Raw genomic sequence first — 24,978 nt, forward strand, 5'->3', positions numbered from 1 at the left:
ACAAAACCTGATGCCCTCAGTTCGAGATCTGTGAAAACAGCAGAGGCTGAAGCCAAATTTTCACAGGCTCAGCTGGTACAGTTGCTGTGCATTTTCACAGGAGATCTGAGCTTGTTAGCGAGCGGAAGTTAATCCACCATAATTAAGAAGGAGCAGACAGGTGAGGTAAAGATATATTTGCTCATTTCTTTGCCTCATGGTCAGGCAGTAAGAACAACACAAAGAAACAAGAAAAACTGGTACCTTCCATGGATAGCTGATTAAGTGCGGTTTCCCAAGATGCACATTGCTCCAAGCTGGCACCACAGGAGAAGGACATCCTTGCTTGATCCACAGGTACCTAACATCAGCCAGCTTTCTAGCTTATCAATGCCATTGCTTTGTCACCACCACTTTGCGTCCCACATCTGTGCTTCACATGGCTTCTTCCACTCCACTCCACTCCACTCCACTCCACTCCACTCCACTCCACTCCACTCCACTCCACTCCACTCCACTCCACTCCACTCCACTCCACTCCACTCCCACTCCACTCCACTCCACTCTCCACTCCACTCTCCACTCCACTCTCCACTCCACTCCACTCCACTCCACTCCACTCCACTCCACTCCACTCCACTCCACTCCACTCCACTCCACTCCACTCCACTCCACTCCACTCCACTCCACTCTCAGTCTCTTTGGCTCTTCACCTTTTTCTCCCCATCCAGAGGCACTTACCCAACTTCTCAACAAGAACTTGATATTCTGAATGAAGGCAACCCACCTGTTTCATTCTCATGAAAAGGAAATTATCCTAGCAGTTGATAATGATTTCTACTTACTGTTCAAAACAAAGTAATTTCTAATAATTTCCAGTTGAGCTCTGGAAGAAAGGAGGAAGGACATACAATGTGTTCATGCTAAGAGCCATGCAGAGCTCTGCCAAGCTTTACAGACCACACCACAGCTTTGGGCACCCAGACTCAGGGCAACTGTGAGCCTGTGAGGCATCGAAACATGGGTAAGTGGAAGGACGAGCGGCTAGATCCAGAGCAAGACTCTGAATACAGCAGCAGGAACAGAATGCAGCCTGACCTGAATATAGTTGAGATAAAATCTGCCTGCTGCAAATTTATATGTGAGCTGGAGCCAGAGGGAACCAGGGAGGGTAGTAAAGGGGAGTCAGAGGATGAGGGTGGGAGGAGAAGGGAGTAATGGGCTAGGCAAGAAGCCTAGAGCGAGTGTGTGCATAAGGAAATCTCCCTAAATTCCTTTCACTTTGGAGAAAGCTAAAGTAATTATAGCATTATAGAAATGTAGCACAATTTTTAGTACTAAGAGGAGTCCTAAACCTGCAGCCCTCGGAGATATGGAGAAGCTCCAATGGGAACTCGCACACACGTGCACACATGTTTGTACATGTCTCCACGATACTGTGATTTGGTTCATGTTTAATTTGGCTTTTTATCTGATTGGATACATTACTATGACAATTACATAAACAGTAAATTAAAAAAAAAAAACGTAACAGGCACAGGTGAGTCTTAAGGAAGGACTGTAAACAGCCAACTCAGAAGTTACAGAAATGCTTTTGGTATGTAAGTGCCATACACACCATTGAAAAGCCACAAAATCAGAGCAGAAAGAGCTGTGCAAGCACCACTGTTGATAAAGGCATCACACTGGGAATAGAGGACAGTGCCCCAACACTGTAATTAACACCTTACTACCTAATTCCTGTTGGGGGAAGCAAGAAAGAGGACAGATCCATGTCTGAACACAAAAGCTCGTTGTCTGTCAACCTCATCATGTCCCACTCTCCCTCTGTGTCCCCTCTCTGCTCCCTTCAGAATAAAGTGGAAATGTAACGCAACTCTGCCATTTCCCATTTAGAAAAGGTAGAAAATAGAAGGTGAAAATATTTATTTTTTCTGTCTGAGGATAGGGTGCAGTGTATCACCCTAATTCCAGCAAAAAATTCCTTCATAAGATTAATGCACTGGTTTCACTGCATTCCTCAGCAGAATGGATTTTGCCCACTACAAGCAATACTCAGGTATCAGATGTAGTGCAAGCTTAGCTGTCAGCCAGGCATTCTTTTGTTCCTGGAGGGGACGCTATTACAAAGTCAAGATAACAGCATTAAGCAATTAAGATATGCTCTGTGCATTAACAGAAAGAAATTTGTGGGCTCCTGCAAGCTTGCAGGCGCTTGTCAGAGATATGCTGAATAGGCTTCTTTTTCGAGGTAAAGAAAGCACCTGAGAGTATATGCCAGTGTAAAATGCCATTTGCTTCAAGCAGGGATAAATCTACAACACTTAAAAACACTGCCTTCCCATTCTGACAGAGGAACTCGGCAGGGCCGTGTCCCTTGTGAAACAGCCGTGTTGGTTCCTTTGCTGCCTGTGGAGATGCCCGTGAGTGCCTGTGCAGGTTGCTGCGGGACTGCGCATCCATGGCAAGCCTGTGTGAGCCACCAGCAAAGTGGAATTAAAGAAGAGAGGCTGACCAGAAATGTCTCAGGTCTCTTCGTGCTGCTGTGCCCTGGGGTAGAGCTGAAAAGTACTCTTGGTGAAAGGTGCAATTCTTTAAATCTTAGTCCCATTCTCCATATGTACTGGTTATTGTGTCAATGTAATTCTCATTTCCATATCTCTTCTAGTGCTTAGACACCTTATACCCTAGCACACTGTGTTGATCAGCTTTTTAACTGACATCAATGATTTATTGAAAAAGAATGACTTCACCAGAGAAAAAATAGATCTAAGCAATTGAGAAAATAATTGAGTAGCATCATTTACTGAATGCAAGGGTCCCAGCTTGCCTTTAATTGAATGGATGTAGGTAATAATTTGAAGAAGAGTGATAACTATCTTGAAGGTATTTGATAAAAGCACTAGCCTCTACATCTGATTGTTGTTGTAATGCAAATATTTGAGGAAAATCACTACTACTATTTTTAGACACCAGTTTTTCAAAACAAATAGGAACAACAACCAAAAAGCTTACCACGGATGATGTACAATTACAATGTATGAAATCTATCCTTTATTGATTAATGAAATTGGTTTAATTTATAAGAGTGCTGCAAGTCGGGGGAAATGCAGTAGCTGCATTTTGTTGCTGAATGCATAGGCTAGGACAGTATTGGAGCAAGCTAATAATATCACAACCAGAAAAAAAAGGGAAATTATTGATGCGTTACCCTCTTAAAAAGAGGAAAAAATATCTGTCATCAATTTCCTATTTAGAAATGCATCCAAGAGCTCAAATGTAATGATGAAATAACAAACGATGTATAAAAAGTGATCTAGAAAGGAAAGCAGGCCAGCCACCCAAGTCATGAAACTTGACTGTAGGTCACGGGGCACAGAGCAGCACTGAGCGGAGGTACTTGAACTGGCTCAGGCACTGGAAGCTCTGATGATGATGCCAGCGACATCCTTATTGAGGCATCCTACCCAGTGCCATTAGCTCTGCTGGACTGCAGTGTGGGAACCAGCCCAGTTTCTTCTGCCAGTCCTGCATCCCTGGTGGGACAACGGTGACTTCCAAGTTTCCTTTAAGATAGAGTTAGTCTCCAGAGAGGCACAGAACGACAGTGGTAACTATGAAGAGAAGGTGACGTGAGGTAGGTACCCAGCTGTGTCCATACAGCTCAGCCACAGCTGCTGAGCTGCTCCCCCAACCTTCCTGTCTGCTGTCCCCTCTACACATTCCACGTGGCTGAAGTTTCCACTGCTGACATCTCCTTACCTCCTCTCCCCACAGAAGGGACAGCCCTGCAGCCAGAACACCTTCCAGCATGGTCAGTAGGACCGAGCTGGCTCCTACAGCTCTCACCAGATCACTTTCTGACCCTAGTACCTTCACTCCCCAAAATTTGATCAGTCTTGAGAAATTCAATTGTCATAATGTATTTCATTGCTTTAAAATACTCTTTGCTTCATTCAGATGAATACTCAAGTGGAGACTGAGTTTCTGGTAGTAAAAAAGAACCTAAAGAACTTTTCACTTTGTCGTCACTATCACTTGATATTTCCTATGGGTCAAATAAATTTTTTCAAATACAGTGATCTAATGTGGAAAAAAAATCATCTGCTAAGTTATCTTGTGACTAAAACTAAGAACCTTACTTTTGATGTGAGAAAACCAGTTCCTTTTAAACAATACAGTTGTTATTATCTGAATTACTTATCAAAATGTAGGGTGCATTACAATCAAGTCCTCAAAATAGTCCTTACAGATCTTTGCCAAATTCAAACTATATTGTAGCTGTTGACTGCTATATATAAAGATTTCCTATTTTATTTGTTCAATGTGTATAAGACAGTCTGCTAAATTCCTCTTTAACATATTAAAGCCACAGGAGAAACTTTAAATTTGAAAACAGCATAAGAAGACTATATTTAAATATAACCTATTAATTACTTTAGCAATTATTGTATTTCAGCAAGTTAATTAACATTTCAGGAACGTTTGGGAAATTATGCATCTATGTTAGGGGTGGAACAACTGAGGAAGAGAGAATAAAATAATCTACATGTAATCTGTAAACACCATTTGAAGAATAAAAATGAGACTTTCAACTGCCAGTTTCTGTACTACTTAAATGACATGCTGGAGTACATTAACTTAAACTAAACAGATCTTACAACGAATTCTAGGGCATTAGAGACAGCTGTATAAAGATTGCAGTTCTAAATCCTCTAAGTGATGTCTGGAGTTTTCACAGCTTGCCTTTTAAACTTTTAAATTAAGTTGGATAATCTGAAGATTATCCAAAACCCTATTCAACTGTCCCCCTTCATATACTCTCTCATTGTATCACTTTCCAGAACTTTCCAGAAAAATTCCCAAGGTTTAAAAATGCTTTGCAATTCTTCAATTACATGCCAGAGATCTAAGACTATTATTTGAAAGAAGAGGCAAGTACCAATGCACACAGTTCCTTTCCTCTCATGCCTTTTTCTGACATCAGGAAAGAACTCCTTGTTTAACGGCCTTCCAGTGGTTGCAGCAGCATTTAAGAGCAGTGAAAAGCACATTTTTGAGCACTGTGACAAAGAAATTTTTTGGTATTATTAACGTCTTTAAAGTTCTATAAAAATGTATTATCCAAAATTTCTATAAAATTGCATTGTCCAAAAGCCAGAACTGTTCCTTAAGATGTAAGGTGAATAACGTGTCTGTTGTAAAAGTCAGAGAATCATATAATAGAATCACAGAATGCTCTGAGTTGGAAGGGACCCACAAGGATCATCAAGTCCAACTCCTGTCCCTGCACAGGACAAGCCCAAAATTCACACCGTGTGTCTGAGACCATTGTCCTATGGCATCTTGAACACTGTCAGGCTTGGGGCTGTGTCTGCCTCCACAGGGAGCCTGTTCCAGTGCTCCACCACCCTCTGGGTGAAGAAGCTTTTCCTAACGTTCAACCTAAACCTCCCCTGGCACATGTTCCTGCCGTTCCCCCGGGTTCTGTCATTGGTCACCAAAGAGAAGAGTTCGGTGCCTGCCCCTCCTACTCCCCTTGTGAGGAATCTGTAGCCACCATGAGGTCTCCCCTCAGTCTCTTCCAGGCTGAACAAACCCAGTGACTTTAGCTGCTCCTCATACAGCTTCCCCTCCAAACCCTTCACCAACTTTGTAGCCCTCTTCTGGACACTCTCTAGTAGCTTAATATCCCTTTTATACTGTGGTGCCCAAAACTGCACACAGTGCCCAGGTGAGGCTGTCACTCAAAATAAAACCAGTTTGCGTGACTCAGAGTAACTCAGAGTATTTCTAAGCCTTACAGATCACAGATCTCATTAAATAAAGTTTTATTAGTGTCCTGATTGTCCATATTTAAAGCGAGAGAGCAGAAAAACCCCATTAACATTAATGAGTAATGTACGAGATAGTTGAGAAACTTTCAGCAAAATATAGTATCCCAGTCTACTGTCTGGTCTTTTGTATTTCACATAGATGAATCACAGATTGACCTCTGAACTGCACTAAATTGGGAAAGAGGAAAGGAACACCACTATGAACTGGTAGAAAAAACTCTCTGGACTCATAACAAAGTTATTTTACTGGGAAAAGGGTATTTCTTTAGAGAAAGGAAAAAAATAAAAGGCATCTTAATAAATGCTCAGACTTCTAGTATTGTAACATGCAATATATAAGAATTAGTACAGACACTGAAGTATATTTACATATACCTGCATATTACCTTCAGTTTTAACTATGAGCTACAGAAGTTTCCTGGTATGTTTGGGGTTTGTGTGTTGGTGTAAGTTAATCTGTAATTGAGAGAACAAGGCCCATATCACAAGGACATAGTTTGGCAAGTTTTAAGTTACTTCGCACTTGACCTTTTCTAGTAGCCATTTATGCTCTCCCAAGAGGTTTCTTCAAAGGATTTCATGGGGAAAATGATACAAAGATAATTAGGCAATAAACTTCATGTTAAAAAGTTTGCTACAGTATTCTGAGAAGTTTCCAGTTCTTTATCCCACACTGTGGCTTCAAGATTTATTGTGGTTTATGAAGCTTCTGGACATTTTTCTTTGTTTTTTATTTCATCAGGGAATAGAAAAGGAAAGTGCTCAACTGTTACTAAGTGTTAAAAAGTAAACATTTGGGTTTGCCTAAGAGAAAATGCAACGTTTTGGTATCTTTTTGTCTATATTTAAATTAGAAGGAAACCCAAGATGTCACCTCTGAAAAATGGAAAAAGACTCTTTAATTCTTGGTCTAATTAACACACAAATAGTAGACCAGGGATGTCAAACTCATTTTCAGTGGGGGCCATGTCAGCCTCGTGGTTGCCTTCCTATATTTATATAGTCCTAAAATTACATTCAGCCCTTTGAAGGCAACCATGAGGCTGACATGGCCCCATTGAAAATGAGTTTGACATCCCTGTAGTAGACAGTTCCCATCTTCATTTTTCATGTTATTGACTGTCTTGCAAGGAATCCCATGAGAATGTAGAAGTAAGAAACCAACTAGAAGTTGCCATTAGCCAAAGGATGCTGGGAATTATGCTATTTTTGTGCTGAGTATGTAGCGAGTGAAGAAAGTACATATTTTCAAGGTGCTAAAGAGAAATCACATTGAATTTGGCTGAGGGTGATGTGACAGCTTGATGAATTACGCTAATAATTGTAATAGTGTTTTTCCCTGAAGATGTCTCACAATATCAGCATTTCTGAGGTCCCTTGTCAACCACTACAGAGGAAATCCTTTTCAAATTATTCTAAAAGAAAAAGGCTTTAGGAGGAGTCATTCTAGCTTGAGTATTTTAAACAATTGTGGTTTTTTCTAACACTCCATAACAAATACACTTCTCTCTCTGAGCATTTTTGAAGAACAGTATATACTATGCCGAAACTTCTACATAGGTTGGATTCTGCAACTGGGAAGTAGGATCAGGAGATTATTTTGTTGATCAACAAGCATTTTTATGTTACAGTGAAGCAGCTCATAATCTTTCAAAAAAAACCCCAGGGAGGACTGGTAAAATTCTGAACACTCTCTGAAGAAAATGGAAAATAGGAGGGAGTAACAAAATTAGTGGCAGCATATGTTATCTTGCTATCAGACTGAATAAAATAAAAATACTAACATTTGGTGGGAGGTTGACTGTAATTTCATTCAACTGCTTCATTTGCAAGCAGAGTACAACCCTGACATTTCATTAGCTGAAAATCACTGAGAGATAGATTTGTAAGTTCATGTAGTCATACAGGACTGATTTCTGGAAAGCGGTATGCAGTTATGGTAAAGGAAACAGGCTTCTCTAGAAATAAAGTTGTAAAGATGTTGTATTTAAATGATGTGTTTATGAACTAGCCACTGAATTCCAGATTAAATAGAGTTTTATTATGGCATCTAAACCTAAGGATCAGTAACTGTCACGGTCAATGGCATAGCACTGCTACTAGTCAGGCTGAATATCAGAAAAAACAACAAAATTGCAGCACAAAAAGCTGTTACTGATATAGATTGTGCTGTAGAAAACTTCTGGATCTAATTCAGGAAGCTATTTAAAAATAGTGCTATACCTAGTACTATCCTATCCCTAACGCTATACAATACTATATTATTGAAATTGCTAAAATTTTTGTAAAAAGTTATTCCAATAAGATGCCATATTTTAAAACACACATACACACACACACACAAGACATGACAGAACCATTTCAAAGCCTCCATCAAATAACACACCAGCCATATTTCCACCACAGAATTGGGGTGTCTTTCACCATACATGCCTTTTCAGATTAATAAACAACAACTCCCTCCCTTAAGTGACTGACTGCCATGCTTCAGCTTGAAAATGTGTCAGTCTGAAACTTACCTGAACTATGTTCCACCATATATGAAATGACACATGAGAAACACAGGTGGTGCAAAAATCTAAATGAAGTGTATGTTTTTAGCTCAGTACTGGTGACTAAGACACAGCAAGCAGCAATGAGGGGCTTGGGAGGAATGATTCCCAGTGTTTCCCTCCTACACACCTTAATACCATGCATATAACCAGAGACAATCAGTCTGTGTTGAGCAGTATCATAGCTATACTGCTATGGCAAGTTTTAAGTGAGATCACTGATGCAACTGCAGCACGGATGTAGCTGAAGCCACTGCAAATGGAACAAGCAATCTTTCAAATGAGCTCCTTCTCTGTGGCAATTAATAGTGTTTCAGCTGGTCCCTGTAATATGCAGATGGAGAATATATTACTGTACCAATCAGAAAGGCTTGTGTATAGAGTGTATACATATAGCTTTAAAATTTGCTGGGAAGCAACACTTGAAAAGAAGACACCAGTCAGGTTTTGGTTCTGTAATTTAAATAATGAGAACATTTACTTTAAAAGAAATGCCAAGTAACCTACAGTTAAAGGTCTGGCTTAACAGGAAAATGTTAGATTATCTTTGCATGATTTAATTCCTCCCCCTCTTTTTTTTTTGATAGTGGGAGTTAAGCAAATTATTCACCATGAATAATTTAGCCTATGAATTTATAGTTCTATAGAAAGTACCTACAAAAAGGTTATCTTATCTTCATTTTTAATATTGTTTGAGGAATATGTTTATTTTACTATGTCTTGATTATACTTATGTAATACAGGTGATTATTTCTGTGCAAAGAACAGCAGTGCAATATAGACTTACTTTACATTCTATGTAAGGTGTACTTTAGCTGTGGATTAAAACAGGGTTTAGTAGTGCAAAGACTTTGTGTTGAGCCTTTGAACTGAGATAAGTTTAATCCTACAAAGCTGTACAGCTTAAAACCTACATGCATGGATAGGTCCAGACTTCTCTGAGGGAAGGAAAGCAGTCCAGACCTAAGGTAACTCTAAGCCTCATGGTATGAAGGTACATTAGTGCAGGGCTTTGCTAGGGGCAATGGTCCTACTCTCCTTTTGGGGATTATTGTATCAGACACAGTAGCACAGACCATGAAAATGCTATCTAGTTCACATCCCAGAAACTCTCACATCCTCTGCCTTTCCCAGGTTCTCCAGCAATCTGAGCAAATTTTCTCCAGGCTTCAGGAAACCTCTGGCACTTCTGGCATAAGAAGTCACTTCAGATCAGAAGAGGACATGAACAACTTAAAATTTTTACTGATGAGAGTGAAAACTAGAATAGATGTTGAGGGAGAGGGTTGACTTGATCCCAGTGATCTTCCAAAACATGGGACACAAGCCTCTTCCCTTGCCTGTCTGACAGTGTCTCTGAATTGGACCACAGACTTGGAGGCACACAGTCTCTTGGAGAGATTACAATTCATCTGACTAAAACTGAGAGTTTTAGTTTCAATATTATTGTCAGGTTATGTGTTGTGTTGTTCTGATTCTTCCCTCCACTCCCTTCACTTTTCTAAGTGAAACAAGTGTCAGATAAAACCTGAGGTTTTTTCCAATTGTCAAACGAGTGAATTTTGAATTAGACATAATTTGTTTACCTGACCTTATAAGGAATGGCATGTAGATAATCTTCACCCTCAACCAAAATAAACTGGTCAGAATGGATATTTATACAGCTGTTTCTGATCAAAACATGGGTACATGTTCATATTGTTTTTTAATGTTTTCTATCTGGAGCCATGGGCAGAGGCTGCCCATATTAGGTAAATAATGTAAAATTTAAAACCTTGTGCCTTGACCTAGTAAAGACAATTTTTGTCAATTCTGTCTTTCTGTTATTTTAGGGGAGATCTATTCTTATTTTCAGTTTTTCCTTCAAATATATTTGGAGGAAAATTATAACATGCTCTCACTTTCCACTTCAGGTATACCTTTGGCTTTCAATTTTCAGATTGCATAACACTTCGTTTTAGGATTTACAAGCCTTGAAGGTGGCCTAAGCTCTCAGATTTTGCAGTCTATGCCATTATAATTTTATAGGGCCAGCAGCAGGTTTTATTGATGCCCTTGGTGATCTGCTCATGTTCAGTTCCCTTCTTTGACCCTTTAAAGCAGTTGAATTTGAAATAAATTAGTATGAGATATTACACAGTTCAGGTGAAATAGCTCCTCTCTTCCTGTGGTAGGGAAAAGCTGTATAACTAAGACATGCCACCCTAATAAAACACAGAAACTAGGAAAAAAGTCACTCTAACTACTGAAGTTTAACTTTTCATTTTATTCCATTATTTTAAATATTGTTATCACATGGTTTTGAATGTCAGGTAAGACTTGTGCAAATACTCTGTTTAAAATGGCATTAACTAAATTAAATGTCTTTACAATATATATATATATATATATATATTTTTTTTTTTTCCCCGAGCCACTAGATACTTGGAAAGAGCTGTAAAGCAATGGGATTATTTTCTCTGCAAGATTTTGTAGAGTTTTTTGTATGAAACAATTTTCTGAGACATCTTCATGCACAAAGGAAAAGAATTTAGGAACTAGGAGCCTCTTGCATCCTGTTACAGGCTGAAATGCATGTTAAAAGAGCACGAGGGGAAAAAAAAAAAAAAAGGTAGTTGACCTTTTGGAGCTGTTGGATGCTCTCAGATTTGAAGACTAGTAATCAGTGAAGGCTTTTTACCAAGACTGCTGCAATAAGCATGTGAAAGGGGAGCTGCCATTCACTAAGTACAGGATAGGGCTGAGAGATGAAGAATGACGTGAAGGGTGGGAGTGAAAGTGGGAGGGATTACTCCAGATAATTTTTGGAAGAGCAGAACTGGCTGTGCTCCTAACTACTGAGATTACCATAGCATCTAATTTAGTCCAGTTTGTCTGGGGTCTACCTTCTGCCTCTTTGGAGCTGGCAATGTTGCAGCAGCTGAATCCCACAGTATTCTGAAAAACTGAAAGAAGATGCAGCATGGATGCTGTGAGGTGAACAGCACCAATGGATATTTCTGGGTCTCCTTCTTCACTCCAGTTCTCAAACAAAAGATAAAATTCACTTGGGCTACCCTGATTACTGCCACAGAAATTATTGGGGTGGAACCAGCAATACAAAGTCTTTATGGTGTCCCCTTAGATAGGAGGCCTGTAGATGGGAAACATTCTTTTCTGAATAGGGCTTATAGTTAGGATTTCTCAGAGAAACCAGATAGGTCAAGAACCCAGAGGTCTGAAAGAAAAAATATTTTTCTTTTACTTTCAATCTTGTTTTAACTAAAAGAACTGTGGAACGCTTCCACCATTACCAGAAACACTTCAGAGCGTGAGATACGGAGAGACAGACATCTGAGATCAGAGAGATATGCAATATCAAATCCCAGAGGAGTTTCAACCAGAAAATCATAGAATGGTTTGGGTTTGAAGAGACCTTAAAGATCACCTAGTTCCAATCAGGCTGATGCTATTATATAGGGAGAGAAGGAAAATTGTCCAGATGTTATATTTTTGTCTGATAATTCATGTGTGACTCATGCAGGGGAAAGCACATTAATATTAAACTGCTACTGTAGCAGGAGGGCTCATATTAATGACAATATACATATGCATTCTCCCTGAGATTACAGTACTGAATGTTAATGCTGGTGCTCAGAAATGAAGTAACAGGCAGTTACTTTGAAGTAAATTAGTGGATGAATTTACTGCATGCTAGCTGTTTTCTAATGATCAGTGAAAGTAAGCTAGGCTACCCTGCACTCAGATTATCTGTCTACACTGCAAAATGGAAAGCCACAGAGCAAACTGAAACTGTAGAGCCATGAATGCCATGCTACTAATATATATATATGTTATATATATATTTTTAATATCTATATAAAAATATATAGATATATAAAATATATATAGTATATATTTTTAATCTATATATAATCGCATCAGGATCGTGAGGTAGTAGCAGATACATGTCAAAGTTGTGTAGTAGAAGAATACTTTTAGACTATTCATAACCTATTTGCAGATCTGCATTACCTTCTAGGATCCAAATTCAAGAGCTGAGCAAAGTACCTTACAGTATGAGGGACCTAATTCTAAACCAGTAATTGGTTTTATGATTTCTTTGATTAACATGGTCTAGTGCTAGAGTCAGGTTATGGTTGGGCTTGATGATCTTAAGGGTCTCTTCTAACCAAAATGATTCTATGATTTGTATCAGATTATGTCAGTGTGAAGCACCATACCCAAACTGAGCGCCAATGACGACAATGCCCAGATCCTTTAAATAATTTTTTAATCAAGGCTATTAAAACCCCCTTTTCAATGATGGTAAATGTTCTCAAAGAGATGAGTCTAAATGACCTCCTTTGACATGAAACAAACCCTCTAAATAATAAACCTCTGCAGTTGTGCAGAAACATGGACATTGAAGTTAGTTTCGAAAGTGTATGATGGTTTTGGTAGGATAAATTATTGTACATTTTAGGTCATTCCTGTTATTCATCCAGAAGTGTTGAAGTATCAAACTGCTAGGCTTGTTCTAAAGAAAAGAAAGTATCTTATTTAGTAGTAAAGAATGGTTACCTCTAGGAAAAATTGCCATTGTCCCTGCTGGTAGTTCAAAGGATTTAAAACTTTTGCCTCCTATTAATGAGTATTTATAGAGAGATGTTATGCAAGAAAAAAGCAGCTCCCATTTCTATACTTTACCTAAGCCATGTAAGCAATATAATTTTATCTCCTACTTTTAAAAAAGTTTTTCTATGTTCTCTCCTTTGCATGCTTGAAACTAATTACTTGGATAGATGTAAACTGGCCTTACCTCCCATCAGTCCAAGGCAGGGAATGTCACAACAAATCCAGAGAAATGTCTCCTGACCGGTTTTTATTCTGACCACACACACCAGTAAAGAAACAGAGAAACTCCAGCAAGGGAACAATAAAAAAATCCTCCCATTGACACATCTAGAAATGGACCTTCTACCTCTTCTTCAGGAATTGCCCTTTTGAGAAAAGTCTCCAGGCCCCTGAGGTTGATTTCCAGGATCTCTCTTTAGTTGCTGAATGGTGGCAGTTGCTTTTGTAAGAAGGCAGGAAGACCTGAATGCTACTTTGGTTTTTGCTACTCTTACAGGAAGTACCTGAAGAGCACTAGGGTACGGCAGAGACATAAATGAAACCTACAGAGATTAGCTGCAGGCACAGCTGTCTGTTCTAAAATTTATAATCTGTGTTATAGATGACTTATATTGTGTTAATTGTTTCCAAGTGGAAATGTAAGTATTTTTGAAATAATTTGATTTGGAGTGGTTAGTGTAGATGGAAAACAGACAACAGGCACATTTTCTGACACTTTCTCAAGAGCAACTCTTGTCTATCTAGGTGTTTCTCTGCTCAAGCAAATTAATCCTATTAAGAAACTCTCAAATTATTTCTGTTCACAAGAATGATACCTATACAAAATCATGTTTAATTATGTGTAGCTAATTATTTAAAAATACATATCAAAACCCCCCAAAATACAGACTATGACAGCAGTTCCCTATCTATTGTTCCCATAATGGTGTAGGTCTCCAAAATGGATGTGAAGACAAACCTGAACATTGCATCCAAACCCACTTCACTTAAGAGGGAAAATAAAACCTCTGCTCTATTTTCTTTCAGTAATGAGTCTCCAGTTGAAGCCTAAATGAAAATGTAGATTCAGATCTGAACTGTGACATATGACACTTCCTGTTATGTTGTCTACTTTTAGATTTTTTCTTTTCATAGCTGGTCATCTGGATAACCAACTTTTCCCTCTCACCTCATCGGTGTCAGCCATCAAAGCCTAAGTGTCTTTAAATAACAGATTAAAGAACTTCCTTGAAACATTAACAATTCTATTCTATCTTTTTCATAAAATCCTGCATTTCTCTGGTTGCTTATATTTTTGTTACTAAACACTCATGTAAAACAGGATTTTTCATTCGTTGTCTCCTTCAGCTATATTTCACATCTCAAACCATAATCCATTTTACCTGGGTAGGAATTATATACGAAATGCCTTTACCTCCAGTTTCCCAGGAGGCTATAAATATTTTATCAAGCCAGTGAACAACTGCGTTTTCTGGAAATTGTTTCAGGAAAGCAGAAAACACCCCAACTTGAAGAAGAAGAAATTCTCCTTGATTACAACGGCAGTACAATAATTTATTTTTGTTCCTTATGTGACCTTCTTGCTTTACAGAATATCTTATGACAAGTTATGAGGCATGGAGCCATTTTGTCACAATTTTATTCATCAGCCATATTGTTGTAACCCCTAGAGCAGAGAGTGGTGTTGCATTCTGGTAGGTGTTGTACAAGTGCTTATTCCTGACTGGCAGCAGGTGAGGTATCACAGCAAGCACAGCTGTGTCAGAAGTGGCTGTTCCTATTCAAATAACCCTAATAAAAATGGAAATGAGCCAGGCAGAAGATCAGTTTCTTAGTAAGATTATTCCAGAGTGCTCTTCAAAAACCCATTTATCCTTATAAATAGGGCCTTGCACTCACTTTTGATGACAAGTAAGAATTACATGGTATGGGAACAATAGAAACTGAATGCAGCTCATGACAGACTAGCACTGAAATAGGAGGCTCCTCTGATATTGCTCATTTAGAGAATGTAATTATAGGTGGGCACAAATTGTAACTCGATATAGATATCCAGATCTTCTGTTGGTGTTAATTCCTCTGGTCAGCTGTAACATGCCTAGCCAGTACGATGTGACAGCTAGAAGCTTTAAAGATACTGGATTCTGCACTTACTTTGCCCTGCAAACTGCTGCACACCTGTAGGAAAAGAACAGGGTCCATAACTCATTTTATTTGACCTCTGAGATGGTTATGTCTTTCAGTCACTGCCAAAATTGAAAATTTCCTAGACATGAAAGGTTGTACATTGGACCATCTGAGCTGCTCAGTTCTTGCAGCCCCTTTATTCTCCAAGAATGCCTAAAGAAAATTTCAGAATGTGAATACTAAAAAGCAGCAAAGAAACCAGCATGTGGGCATGGGGTTATGTGGGAGACAGCTGGGTGGACTTCTGTAGTGCTATGACTGTATTTAAAAATTTAGCTCAGAAAGAACGAGTGTAAAGACTAAACCTCCTGCTTATGTCATGGTTTCATCGATGTGGTTACCTGACTAAGTTGCTAGTATACCTGTCAGCTCAGCCACTCAGAAGAATAAGAAGTGGTTCCCTTGCATTGCTCTGTCTGCACTCTGAGTATTTTAAATGAGTGTAGCATAAACAGTATTTTTTGCCTTCTCATTCACTTTGTGTTTCTTCCATTTTCTTTTCACACCACAGCATACAGTGCATTGGTTCCATCTGTGTTTCAAGAATGGTCCTTTTCCTTCACTCTATTATTTATCTCTGACACTGCAGTATTTTCTCTGTTGTATGCCTGTCTCCATTTTCTCTCATGTACCTTGCTCAGTCTCCCTCAAACCTGATTCCTGATTAGAATGGCCAGGAAAGTGTTGTTTTTAGCTGGATCCAAAAAACCACTCAAAAAAGTTAAGCTTATTTACCAGCTAAGCTCTGGAGGCAGTACTGTCATACCATGGTAGTTTCTTAGACAGAAAGCATTTACAGAGAGCGGCCATGTCAAAGGAAACAGAACTTCTCTGGCAATTAATCTACCATAGGACATGGACACTGTGACACTTCTCAGTGAATTCTAGCTGATATTTTTGTGCACAATAACTTGGCAGGAAAGAGCCAAGCCCCATTCCTTACTGGCAGAGCTATTCCAGTTGTTGAGTGCTTCACCTGAAGTAATTTGTCTCCTCTCTTTAACTAATGAACACAGAGGCTGCAGCCTGGCTGAGGCAAGGAGTCAGCTCTAGGCCAACCGCCCTAATTCAGTGCGGGGAGGTATGAATGCATCCAGTTTCCAGAGACTTGCCAAAACCAGACTGCATCGTCTTTTGTACTATCTACAGAACTGACTTGGAGACTACCAGAAAATAGTCCATTGTCTCTCTCGCTAACCAACCACTTTAAAGGCTTGTCATTTCCTGTTTCATAGAAGCTAAATGCATTAAATTTTAAAAAGGAAACAAATGAAAAAGTGTATCTTGAAAAAGTCACTTAGCGATGTGGTCAACTGGTTTTTCAGTTCAAAAATCAGTTTCATTGATTACTGTCTTAGACCACTAAATAAAAAAAAGTTCACAATTTTCTGGATTGAACAGTTCACTGCAGTTCAAGCAACCACATTCCTGTACAAAGTACCTAGAGAAAATAATATCAATACCCTCTTATCTCTGAAAAGGGGAAAAAACCCTCTTTGAAAGCTGTAAATGTCAGGGGAATAATTGATTCCTGAAGTGAGTAACCCTGGAAATTCATGTAAGATGTCAGCAGTGGAGAAATTAAGTAATGGAAAGTGAGACAGCCTAAAAGTGAAGCCAAGGCAGTTTAAGATGCATCTGCATTGCCGTTCTAGTTCAGTTGGGGAGCTGGCTGGGAAGCTGCTGCACTGGGAAATAACAATGAGGTCCCTAAAAGGGATGGAAAAAGTTTAGCAGAGTGCTCCTATAGGTGTTACGGATTTCCAAAGGACCTCGCTGGTGGGCCTCACTGTGAGAAAGTGGCAGTTTTGGCAGAGCGATGAGAGAGAAGAGGATGCACTGCGATAAGAGGTCTGACTGCACAGATAAAGGTGTTATACAAAGCATATGATAACTTCACAGTGGAAGATACTGTTTAAAATAACTTCAGTATCTCCTCATAGAAGCAGTCATCCCAATGATTTCCTTGTGTTCCCTTCACCCAACACCTGGAGAGTAACAAAACTGTACAAATATGATGTTACAAGTATCTCTTCACCTCTATCTGTTTTTCTTCATAAATTGGCCAGACAATCACTTACTTGTGTGCAGACCAGCCTATGTCACAAGGTGAACATAACCTTTCCTTTAGGTATAACTCCAATGTCACCACTTTCTAGTCAAGAACCACATGTGCAGCAAGTGTTCTGCTGCAAACACAACACACATCATTGTCCCGTGTGCTTATGGTTTTCAGTATTCTCTGAAAATACCTAACAAAATAACCAGACATAAAATGAAATCTTACCTATAACTTTTCCTAGGAATAGTGCCTTTGGGGAGTTGAACTGAATGTCAGATGCTGTTGGCAGGCTGTAACTTGTTGGAGGATAATGATCAAGCTGGGGGAAGAGAAAAGAAATTATGAGTATTTTGAACTGATCTGCCTTCTTACAGTGCTACTGGATCAGGTCTACTTTACAGAGTTTATGCCTCCACTTAAAACTCACATAAGCTCTGCTTTCATTTTGATAAAGGAGAAATAACAGTTAATAGTCCTACTTCTGTATGTGCCATTTCCAAGGTTTCCAAGGCCTGAAAAACACCTATATTTGACATTTGTTTGTTCTTATTTCTGGAGAATAATTTCAGCTTTTGCTTGTTTGATTCAATGTAATTGCTAAAAATAACAAGAGCATCCACATTAACAATAAAACTTCTTATTACTTTATGCAAGAGTTCCATTTGGGACTTGTTACTGCTAAATCTAGATTTACATGCTTTGCCTACAGAAAAATAGCTAAGAATTTGAGAGTAATGTGCATGTTAGCCATTCTATTTTTCTGTTAGAAAACTCATGAATTAATGACATAAATTTTTGCACTTCATGTTTATTATTTTCTTGTTGAAAATGTTGTTCAACTTAATTGTGATGACACCTAGTGAAACCTAAGAAACAAAATCAAGAGTAATCAACCTAGTTAAATAGTTTAATGCACAGGAAACTCAGTGTCCCTGATGTGGCACGGGAATCACATTGTGTTAGCATATTTTTTCCTGTTTTTTTAACTATTTGACAGAAAAATGTGAAGAGAGAGGAAGAAAACAAATTGCCTATGCTTAGCAATAGCACTATAAAGATAGTTCAGTACAGCTCAGTAGTTTTGATGATCACATTTCATGAAGTTAATTCAGGTGAATTTTTATCTTTGCTGTTTTTATTCATTTTCTTGGCTTTATGTGTTCAGTACATAGGCTTAAAGAGGACAGAACAACAATTGTATATTTTACTCTGGCATTACGTTGGCACAAAACAAGACAGAAACTCATATATGATTTAAGATTTTGCAGGGTATTACAGCTTGTAGAAGTAATTTTCAACAAGCTGCAATACTAAAGGGCCTACAATTTTGTCACATACCTTTTTGTGATATTTCTAATTTCAAAACATTATTATCTTGGATTAGTTTGATTCAATGGCACTGCAAAAGTTCATTTCAGTGGTTAAAAGGAAATGAATGGCAGATAGCATAGAACTAAAAGGCCGAATCCCATTATACCCTGGAATTCTGTGAGTTCATTACTTGGAAAGCCTGCTGATGAATCTGCAAAGGCAATCATCTCAAAAAACTACGAGAACTGGAAAAGAAGACTCGTGTCTTTCTTATACTGCCACATAAAACCTCAACAAGAGATAGAAGAAGTTCCCTGCAGGTGCTAAAAGAGGTCTAGCAAACACTCATGTTCAAAAATTATTTTTAATTGATTATAATTAGTTTTCACGCTGATTATTTAAAATTTGGCCATCAGTGTTTATCAACATGACTACTGGCTAGCTCCCAATTTTAAACTGTAGATTTTTAAGTAAAATTTATGGAAACACATAGTTCCATCTTCTTACTCTGAAAGGTAAAAATTTCACTTTGTTCACAGCATCTTGAACAGCTTTTCTCAGATTTTTAACAGACAGCAGAAATACATATTTTGCCCAAAAATGCACTTAGATCATTTCAAATTCAAAATATTTTTGAAAGAGTGTAGTCAAGTGAATACAAATAGTTCAAATACAAAACAGTTCTTGACCTTAACCACATCAGGTCCTCCTAAGCACAAACTCCAGTTAAGTGCTTCTTATTGGGCTCTCTGGTGGAAGGGAAATCAGTGTTACAGCACCCAACATCACAGCCTTCAGACCCGCTGTCAATGCAGCAGACATATCAGGTGAGAAAAATACCCTCTTCTTATTTCAGAAGATGAATAGGAATAGCTCAGCGTTTTCATGGTATTTACCAATATGGTTATTAAACTAAAGGTATAAGCTCTAGAGAGGCATATCAGGAAAAGATTGGTGAAAAGACTGATCCATAAAACCCTGATTCTCCAGCCTCTCATATGCCAAGGCTTTAACCTCATGTAACTTCTTTGTCTGCATTGGAATTATTTCAGATACATTCTGATTGCACAGGATTCATCTTCTAGGTTCTGCTTTTATATATATGATTTAAAATATGCTGAAGTAACTCTGATAAAATAATCTGGCATACTACCACGTACATTGGTATTTGTCAGCATCAATAACATTTAAGTTCTTTCTTTTCTAAAATCAAACTGGTGCAATGTTTAAATATTTATTTTTCTTGTAAGTTGGAATCTGAGCAGTAGGGTTGATCAGATCATCACTACTCTGATAAGATACTAATGAATCATAATAACCATTATCAATCTATCATTTCATTTATCAATGTACTGTGGGTATCCTAGAGCTGTAACCATCCTTCAGGTGTCCATTATCAGAGTAACTATTAGGAACAAGTAATAAAAAAGAAGTCATCCCTGCCTAATATGCAGGCTGCCTCTACCTGAGAACGTTAATTGTATCTGCAGGACGTACCTGAAAATGAAAATTCAATTAAAATGATGAATCACTGTGAGCACATGCACAAATACTGAACATCAAATCTAATGATAGAGCAAGCTCCCACTCCACTGCCAGCTCTGGCATTTCTTGTCCCTGGGGGATGCCTGCATTGTTGCCCACGGACAGCTTTGAGCTGTGCCCTTCTCTAGTCCTGGCACCTGAAATGGCATGTTGCAACACAAGGCAACAGTGAGGGAACAGTGAGATTTCTGTCCACTTGCTTTTATTGCTTGTCTTTGTTCTAAACCAGAATGATCTAACAAAAGAAAACTTTTTCTAGAGGCACTTAATCTAGGATTTTTTTATTTAGGTCAGAGAGTTAAACGACCAAGCTGAATTCTTTGCAAACTTGTATGTGACTGCCATCCAGTGGGTACTCAAGTGTCAGCAGCTCCAAAAGAGCAGCCTGCAGTCTTTGTATGAAATACTAGGCTATCTATTTAATACATGACACATAATAAAAAAGGAATTAGTAGCATCGAATGATATTTGAAAAAAGATACAACATTCTTTAATGAAAATTAAATAGAACATCTGCATACATAGAGGTTGATGTAATTAATTTGTATTAAATTACAGTTTTTAAATTATAGTTAAGATTTTTCATTACAGATACTTTTCTTTAAAAACATTAATTTTGTTTGAGCTTAATATAAACACACAGTGTGGCTTCGAGCACTACACAGATGAAAGTAGATGGCAGTTTCTGAGGCACTTGCAGTTTCTGTTCTCAAGTCACGTCACAGCAGGCAGACTGTCTTTATCTGAAGTTCCTGGCATTTAAGCAGAAGTTCAATACAATGCTATTTATTTTAAATTACTGATCACTTAGATAATGAAACATTTTGACAGGAATCCTGAGATTAACAGACATATCAATCTGAGGGCAAACATCTCTACATCACCATAGCAGCCTCAAAAAATCCCAAATATATATAGCTATATAAAGATATATACACACATGTACACACTAAAGTCACCCTATAGAAAAATCTACATCTGTACCATTGTCAGTCCAGCCTATGTGTACGTACTGACTATGAAAATCAAACAGGAGATACTTTTCTTAGAGGGATGACTAAAATCTGATGTCTTAATGGTAAAATAAAGATAAGTATTCCTCTGCTGAAAGATTATGGAAAATCCTTACAAACGGTATAATATTGTGATATTTGGAAATATTTTCTCTTTTTTAATGCAACAGGAGTAGATTCAGGTGGCAATTGTGTAATTCCTTAGGGTCATCTGAGAGAATTTTAGAATCTTAGAATTAGAGAATCCTTTTGTTTGGAAGAAACCCTTAAGATCATCAACTCCAACCATAACCTAAATCTAGCACTAGACCATGTGCCTAAGAGCCTTATCTACACGTCTTTTAAACACCTCCAGGGATGGTGACTCCACCACTTCCCTGGGCAGCCTTTCCCAGTGCTTTGCAACCATTTCCATAAAGAAATTTTTCCTACTGTCCAATCTGAATCTTCCCTGGCACAACTTGAGGCCATTTTCTCTTGTCCTATCGCTTCTTACTTGGGAGAAGAGACCAACACCCTCCATGCTACAGCCTCCTTTCAGGTAGTTGTAGACAGCAATAAGGACTCCCCTCGGCTTCCTTTTCTCCAGGCTAAACAGCTCCAGTTCCCTCAGCTGCTTCTCATAAGACTTGTGTGTTCCAGACCCCTCACCAGCCTTGTGACCCTCCTCTGAACTCTCTCTAGCACCTCAATGTCTTTTCTATAGTGAGGGGCCCAAAACTGAACACAGTATTTGAGGTGCAGCCTAACCCTAGTCCTGCTGGCCACACTATTGTTGATGCACGTCAGGATGCTGTTGGCTTTTTTGGCCACCTGGGCACACTACTGGCTCATATTCAGCTGGCTGTCAATCAACACCCCCAGATCCTTTTCCACCAGGCAGCTTTCCAGCCACTATTCCCTGAGCCCATAGTGTTGCATGGGGTTGTTGTGACCCAAGTGCAGGACATGGCACTTGGCCTTGTTAAACCTCATACAATTGGCCTCAGCGGAATGATCCAGCCTGTCCAGATCCCTCTGTAGAGCCTTCCTGCCCTCCAGCAGATCAACATTCCCACCTAACATGGTGTCACCTGCAAACTTACTAAGGGTGCACTGAATCCCCTCATCCAGATCATTGATAAATATATTAAACAGAACTGATCCCAATACTGAACCCTGGGGAACACCACTCATGACTGACTACCAACTGGATTTGACTCCGTTCAACACAACTCTTTGGTCCCAGCAAAGAGTACACCCATTCATGCCATCAGCTGCCAGTTTCTCTAGAATGCTGTGGGATATGGTGTCAAAGGCTTTACTGAAGTCTAGGTACACAACATCCACAGCCTTTCCCTCATCAACTAAGTGGGTCATCTTGTCATAGAAGGAGATCAGGTTGGTCAAACAGGACCTGCCTTTCATAAATCCATGCTGACTGGACCTGACTGCTTGTTTCTCTTGTATGTGTTGTGTAATGGCACCAAGGATGATCTATCTGTTCCGTGACCTTCCCTGGCACCAAGGTCAGACTGACAGGTCTGTAATTTTCCGGATCCTCTTTCTGACCTTTCGTGTACCTGGCTGTCACATTTGCCAACTTCCAGTCAGCTGGGATCCCATCCGGCCCCATAGACTTGTGAGTGTCCAAGTGGTGTAGCAGATTGTCAACCATTTCCCCTTGGATTATTGGGGCTTCATTCTGCTCCCCATCCCTGTCTTCTGGCTCAGGGGTCTGGGTACCTGGAGCACAACTGGTCTTACTATTAAACACTGAGGCAAAGAAGGCATTTAGTACCTCAGCCTTTCCCTTATCCTCTGTCACTATGCTTCCTCCCACAGCCACGAGAGGGCGGAGATTCTCCTTAGCTCTCCTTTTGTTGGTGATTTACTTACAAAAGCATTTTTTGTTCCCTCTTAGAGCAGTAGCCAGGTCCATCTCTAGCTGGGCTGTGGCCCTTCTAATTTTCTCCCGGCAGCTCTCGAGAGAGCAGCTGACGTGGCGTGGGCATTGCCAGGGTAACAGTGGGAGATTTAAAACCGGTCGAAACCCAGAACTAGCACTCAGTCCCCGAGGTCAGCTGGTCGGAGCCGGCGGAGCCAGAGCCCCAGCGACTTGTGGAACGGCGGCTTGTGACAGCGGCTGACGTGGCGTGGGCGTTGCCAGGGTAACAACAATCACAGCCCCGCCCCCAGCCCTGAAACAGCCTCAGGGAGGGCAGGGACACGTCGCTGCCCACGAGGCGCTGGGAGGTGAGACCAGCGTGTGAAGCTGTGAGTACCACCCACACTGTGCTGCAGCAGCGGCTGTGGGAGCTCGTGCGGCAGGTGCAGAGGTTCTGTCCCTCCTTGCTCCATAGACCATCTCACCTGTTGGCAGTCTCCCAGACTGCAGTTTTCCATAGTCTCCTCCAGACAGACAGCTTGCCCCAAAAGGACTGTGGGGACCCAGATGGAGGCCCTGCCCCGATCTGTGTCTGTTCAGGTCTCTGGCTGCAGGGAGTGCCAGAGGCTGCTGCTGCCAGGGGAGGGAGGCAGCATTCCACCTGCGTGAGGTGTGAGCAGGTGTGAGATCTGCTCAGCATGGTGGTGGAACTGATGGAGGAGGTTGAGAGACTGAGGACCATCAGGGAGTGTGAGAAGGAGATTGACTGGTGGAGTAACTCCCTAGCATGCCAGCCAGAAAGGTGCCAGGGAGATACCTCCCAAAAGGTGGATGGACTCCCCACCCTGTCAGACAGATGGAGGAGACCTGAGGCATCCCCTGACCTGTGGCTGTCAGGCAGCGGTAGGGGACCAAAAAGACGAGGAGGGTTGGAAGCAAGTCCCAGTTCAGCATCACAGGCAACCCCCCTCCCTACCTGCCTTGCTTCCCCAGGTACCCCTCCGTAATAGGTTTGAGGGCCTGGATCTTGAAGGAGAGGTAGGTGAGGATGTGGTGGAAGGCCCAACTATGAGGTCGCAAAGGAAGAAGTAGTTGACTCCACACCTCAAGTCTGCCTCGGATGAGAAAGAAAGAAGGATAATTGTAGTGGGTGATTCCCTTCTGAGAGGAACAGAGGGCCCAATATGCAGAGTTGACCTTCATCATAGGGAAGTGTGCAGTCCACCTGGAGCCTGGATCAGGGACATCACCAGGGCACTCCCCAACCTGGTGCACTCGACAGACTATGACCCAAAACTGATCTTCCAGACAGGTGGGGAGGAAGCTGCATCCCGTAGTCTGAGGGGAATGAAGAAAGACTTCACGGCCTTGGGACAGTTGGTGAAACAGTCTGGGGCACAACTTATTTTCTCTTCCCTCCTTCCATTTTTGGGTGATAACGTGGGACAGAATAGAAGAATGCAGTGCACAAATGCTTGGCTACGAGTCTGGTGCTCCAGACAGGGCTTTGGGTTCTTTGATAATGGCTGGTTTTATAACACACCAGTCTGGACAGTAATACATGGGAAAGGTTTATCTCACAGGGCAAAAGGATGCTGGGACAGGAATTAGCAGGACTCATTTGGAGAGCTTTAAACTAGATTTGAAAGGGGATGGGGCTGTAGCTGGGCTTGCATCAGTGGGGCAGCACTCTAGAATTGATGAAGACCAGAAGGCCTCCCACACCCCTAGGGTGAAATCAGTGTGCTCAGCTTGCTGTCTGAAATGCCTGTACACCAATGCACACAGCATGGGGAATAAACAGGAGGAGTTAGAAACCTGTGTTTGCTCAGGAGATTATGATCTGGTGGCAATTACAGAGACATGGTGGGACAGTTCACATGACTGGAACGTGGTCATGGATGGCTATGTCCATCTCAGGAAAGGCAGGCCAGCAAGAAGACGTGGTGGAGTTGCTCTTTGCGTGAGAGAGCAACTACAATGTATTGAGTATTGTCCAGGCATGGAT

At 40.3% G+C, this 24,978-nt stretch overlaps 1 protein-coding gene across 1 annotated transcript in view; it reads right to left on the reverse strand.

The window, feature by feature from the left end:
• Window positions 1-24,978, reverse strand: part of CNTNAP2 (contactin associated protein 2) — a gene marked incomplete at its 5' end in the record, with an annotated part of 1,159,740 nt that overhangs the window by 50,206 nt on the left and 1,084,556 nt on the right. Inside the window, one exon of the mRNA XM_082045698.1 lies at window positions 17,460-17,553. Within this exon, the coding sequence (XP_081901824.1) occupies window positions 17,460-17,553 (94 nt within the window). The remainder of the gene's footprint in view (window positions 1-17,459; window positions 17,554-24,978) is intronic.

This window comes from Streptopelia decaocto, assembly GCF_964273445.1.
Source record: "Streptopelia decaocto genome assembly, chromosome: 2".
In the NCBI taxonomy this organism is placed as follows: Eukaryota; Metazoa; Chordata; class Aves; order Columbiformes; family Columbidae; genus Streptopelia; species Streptopelia decaocto.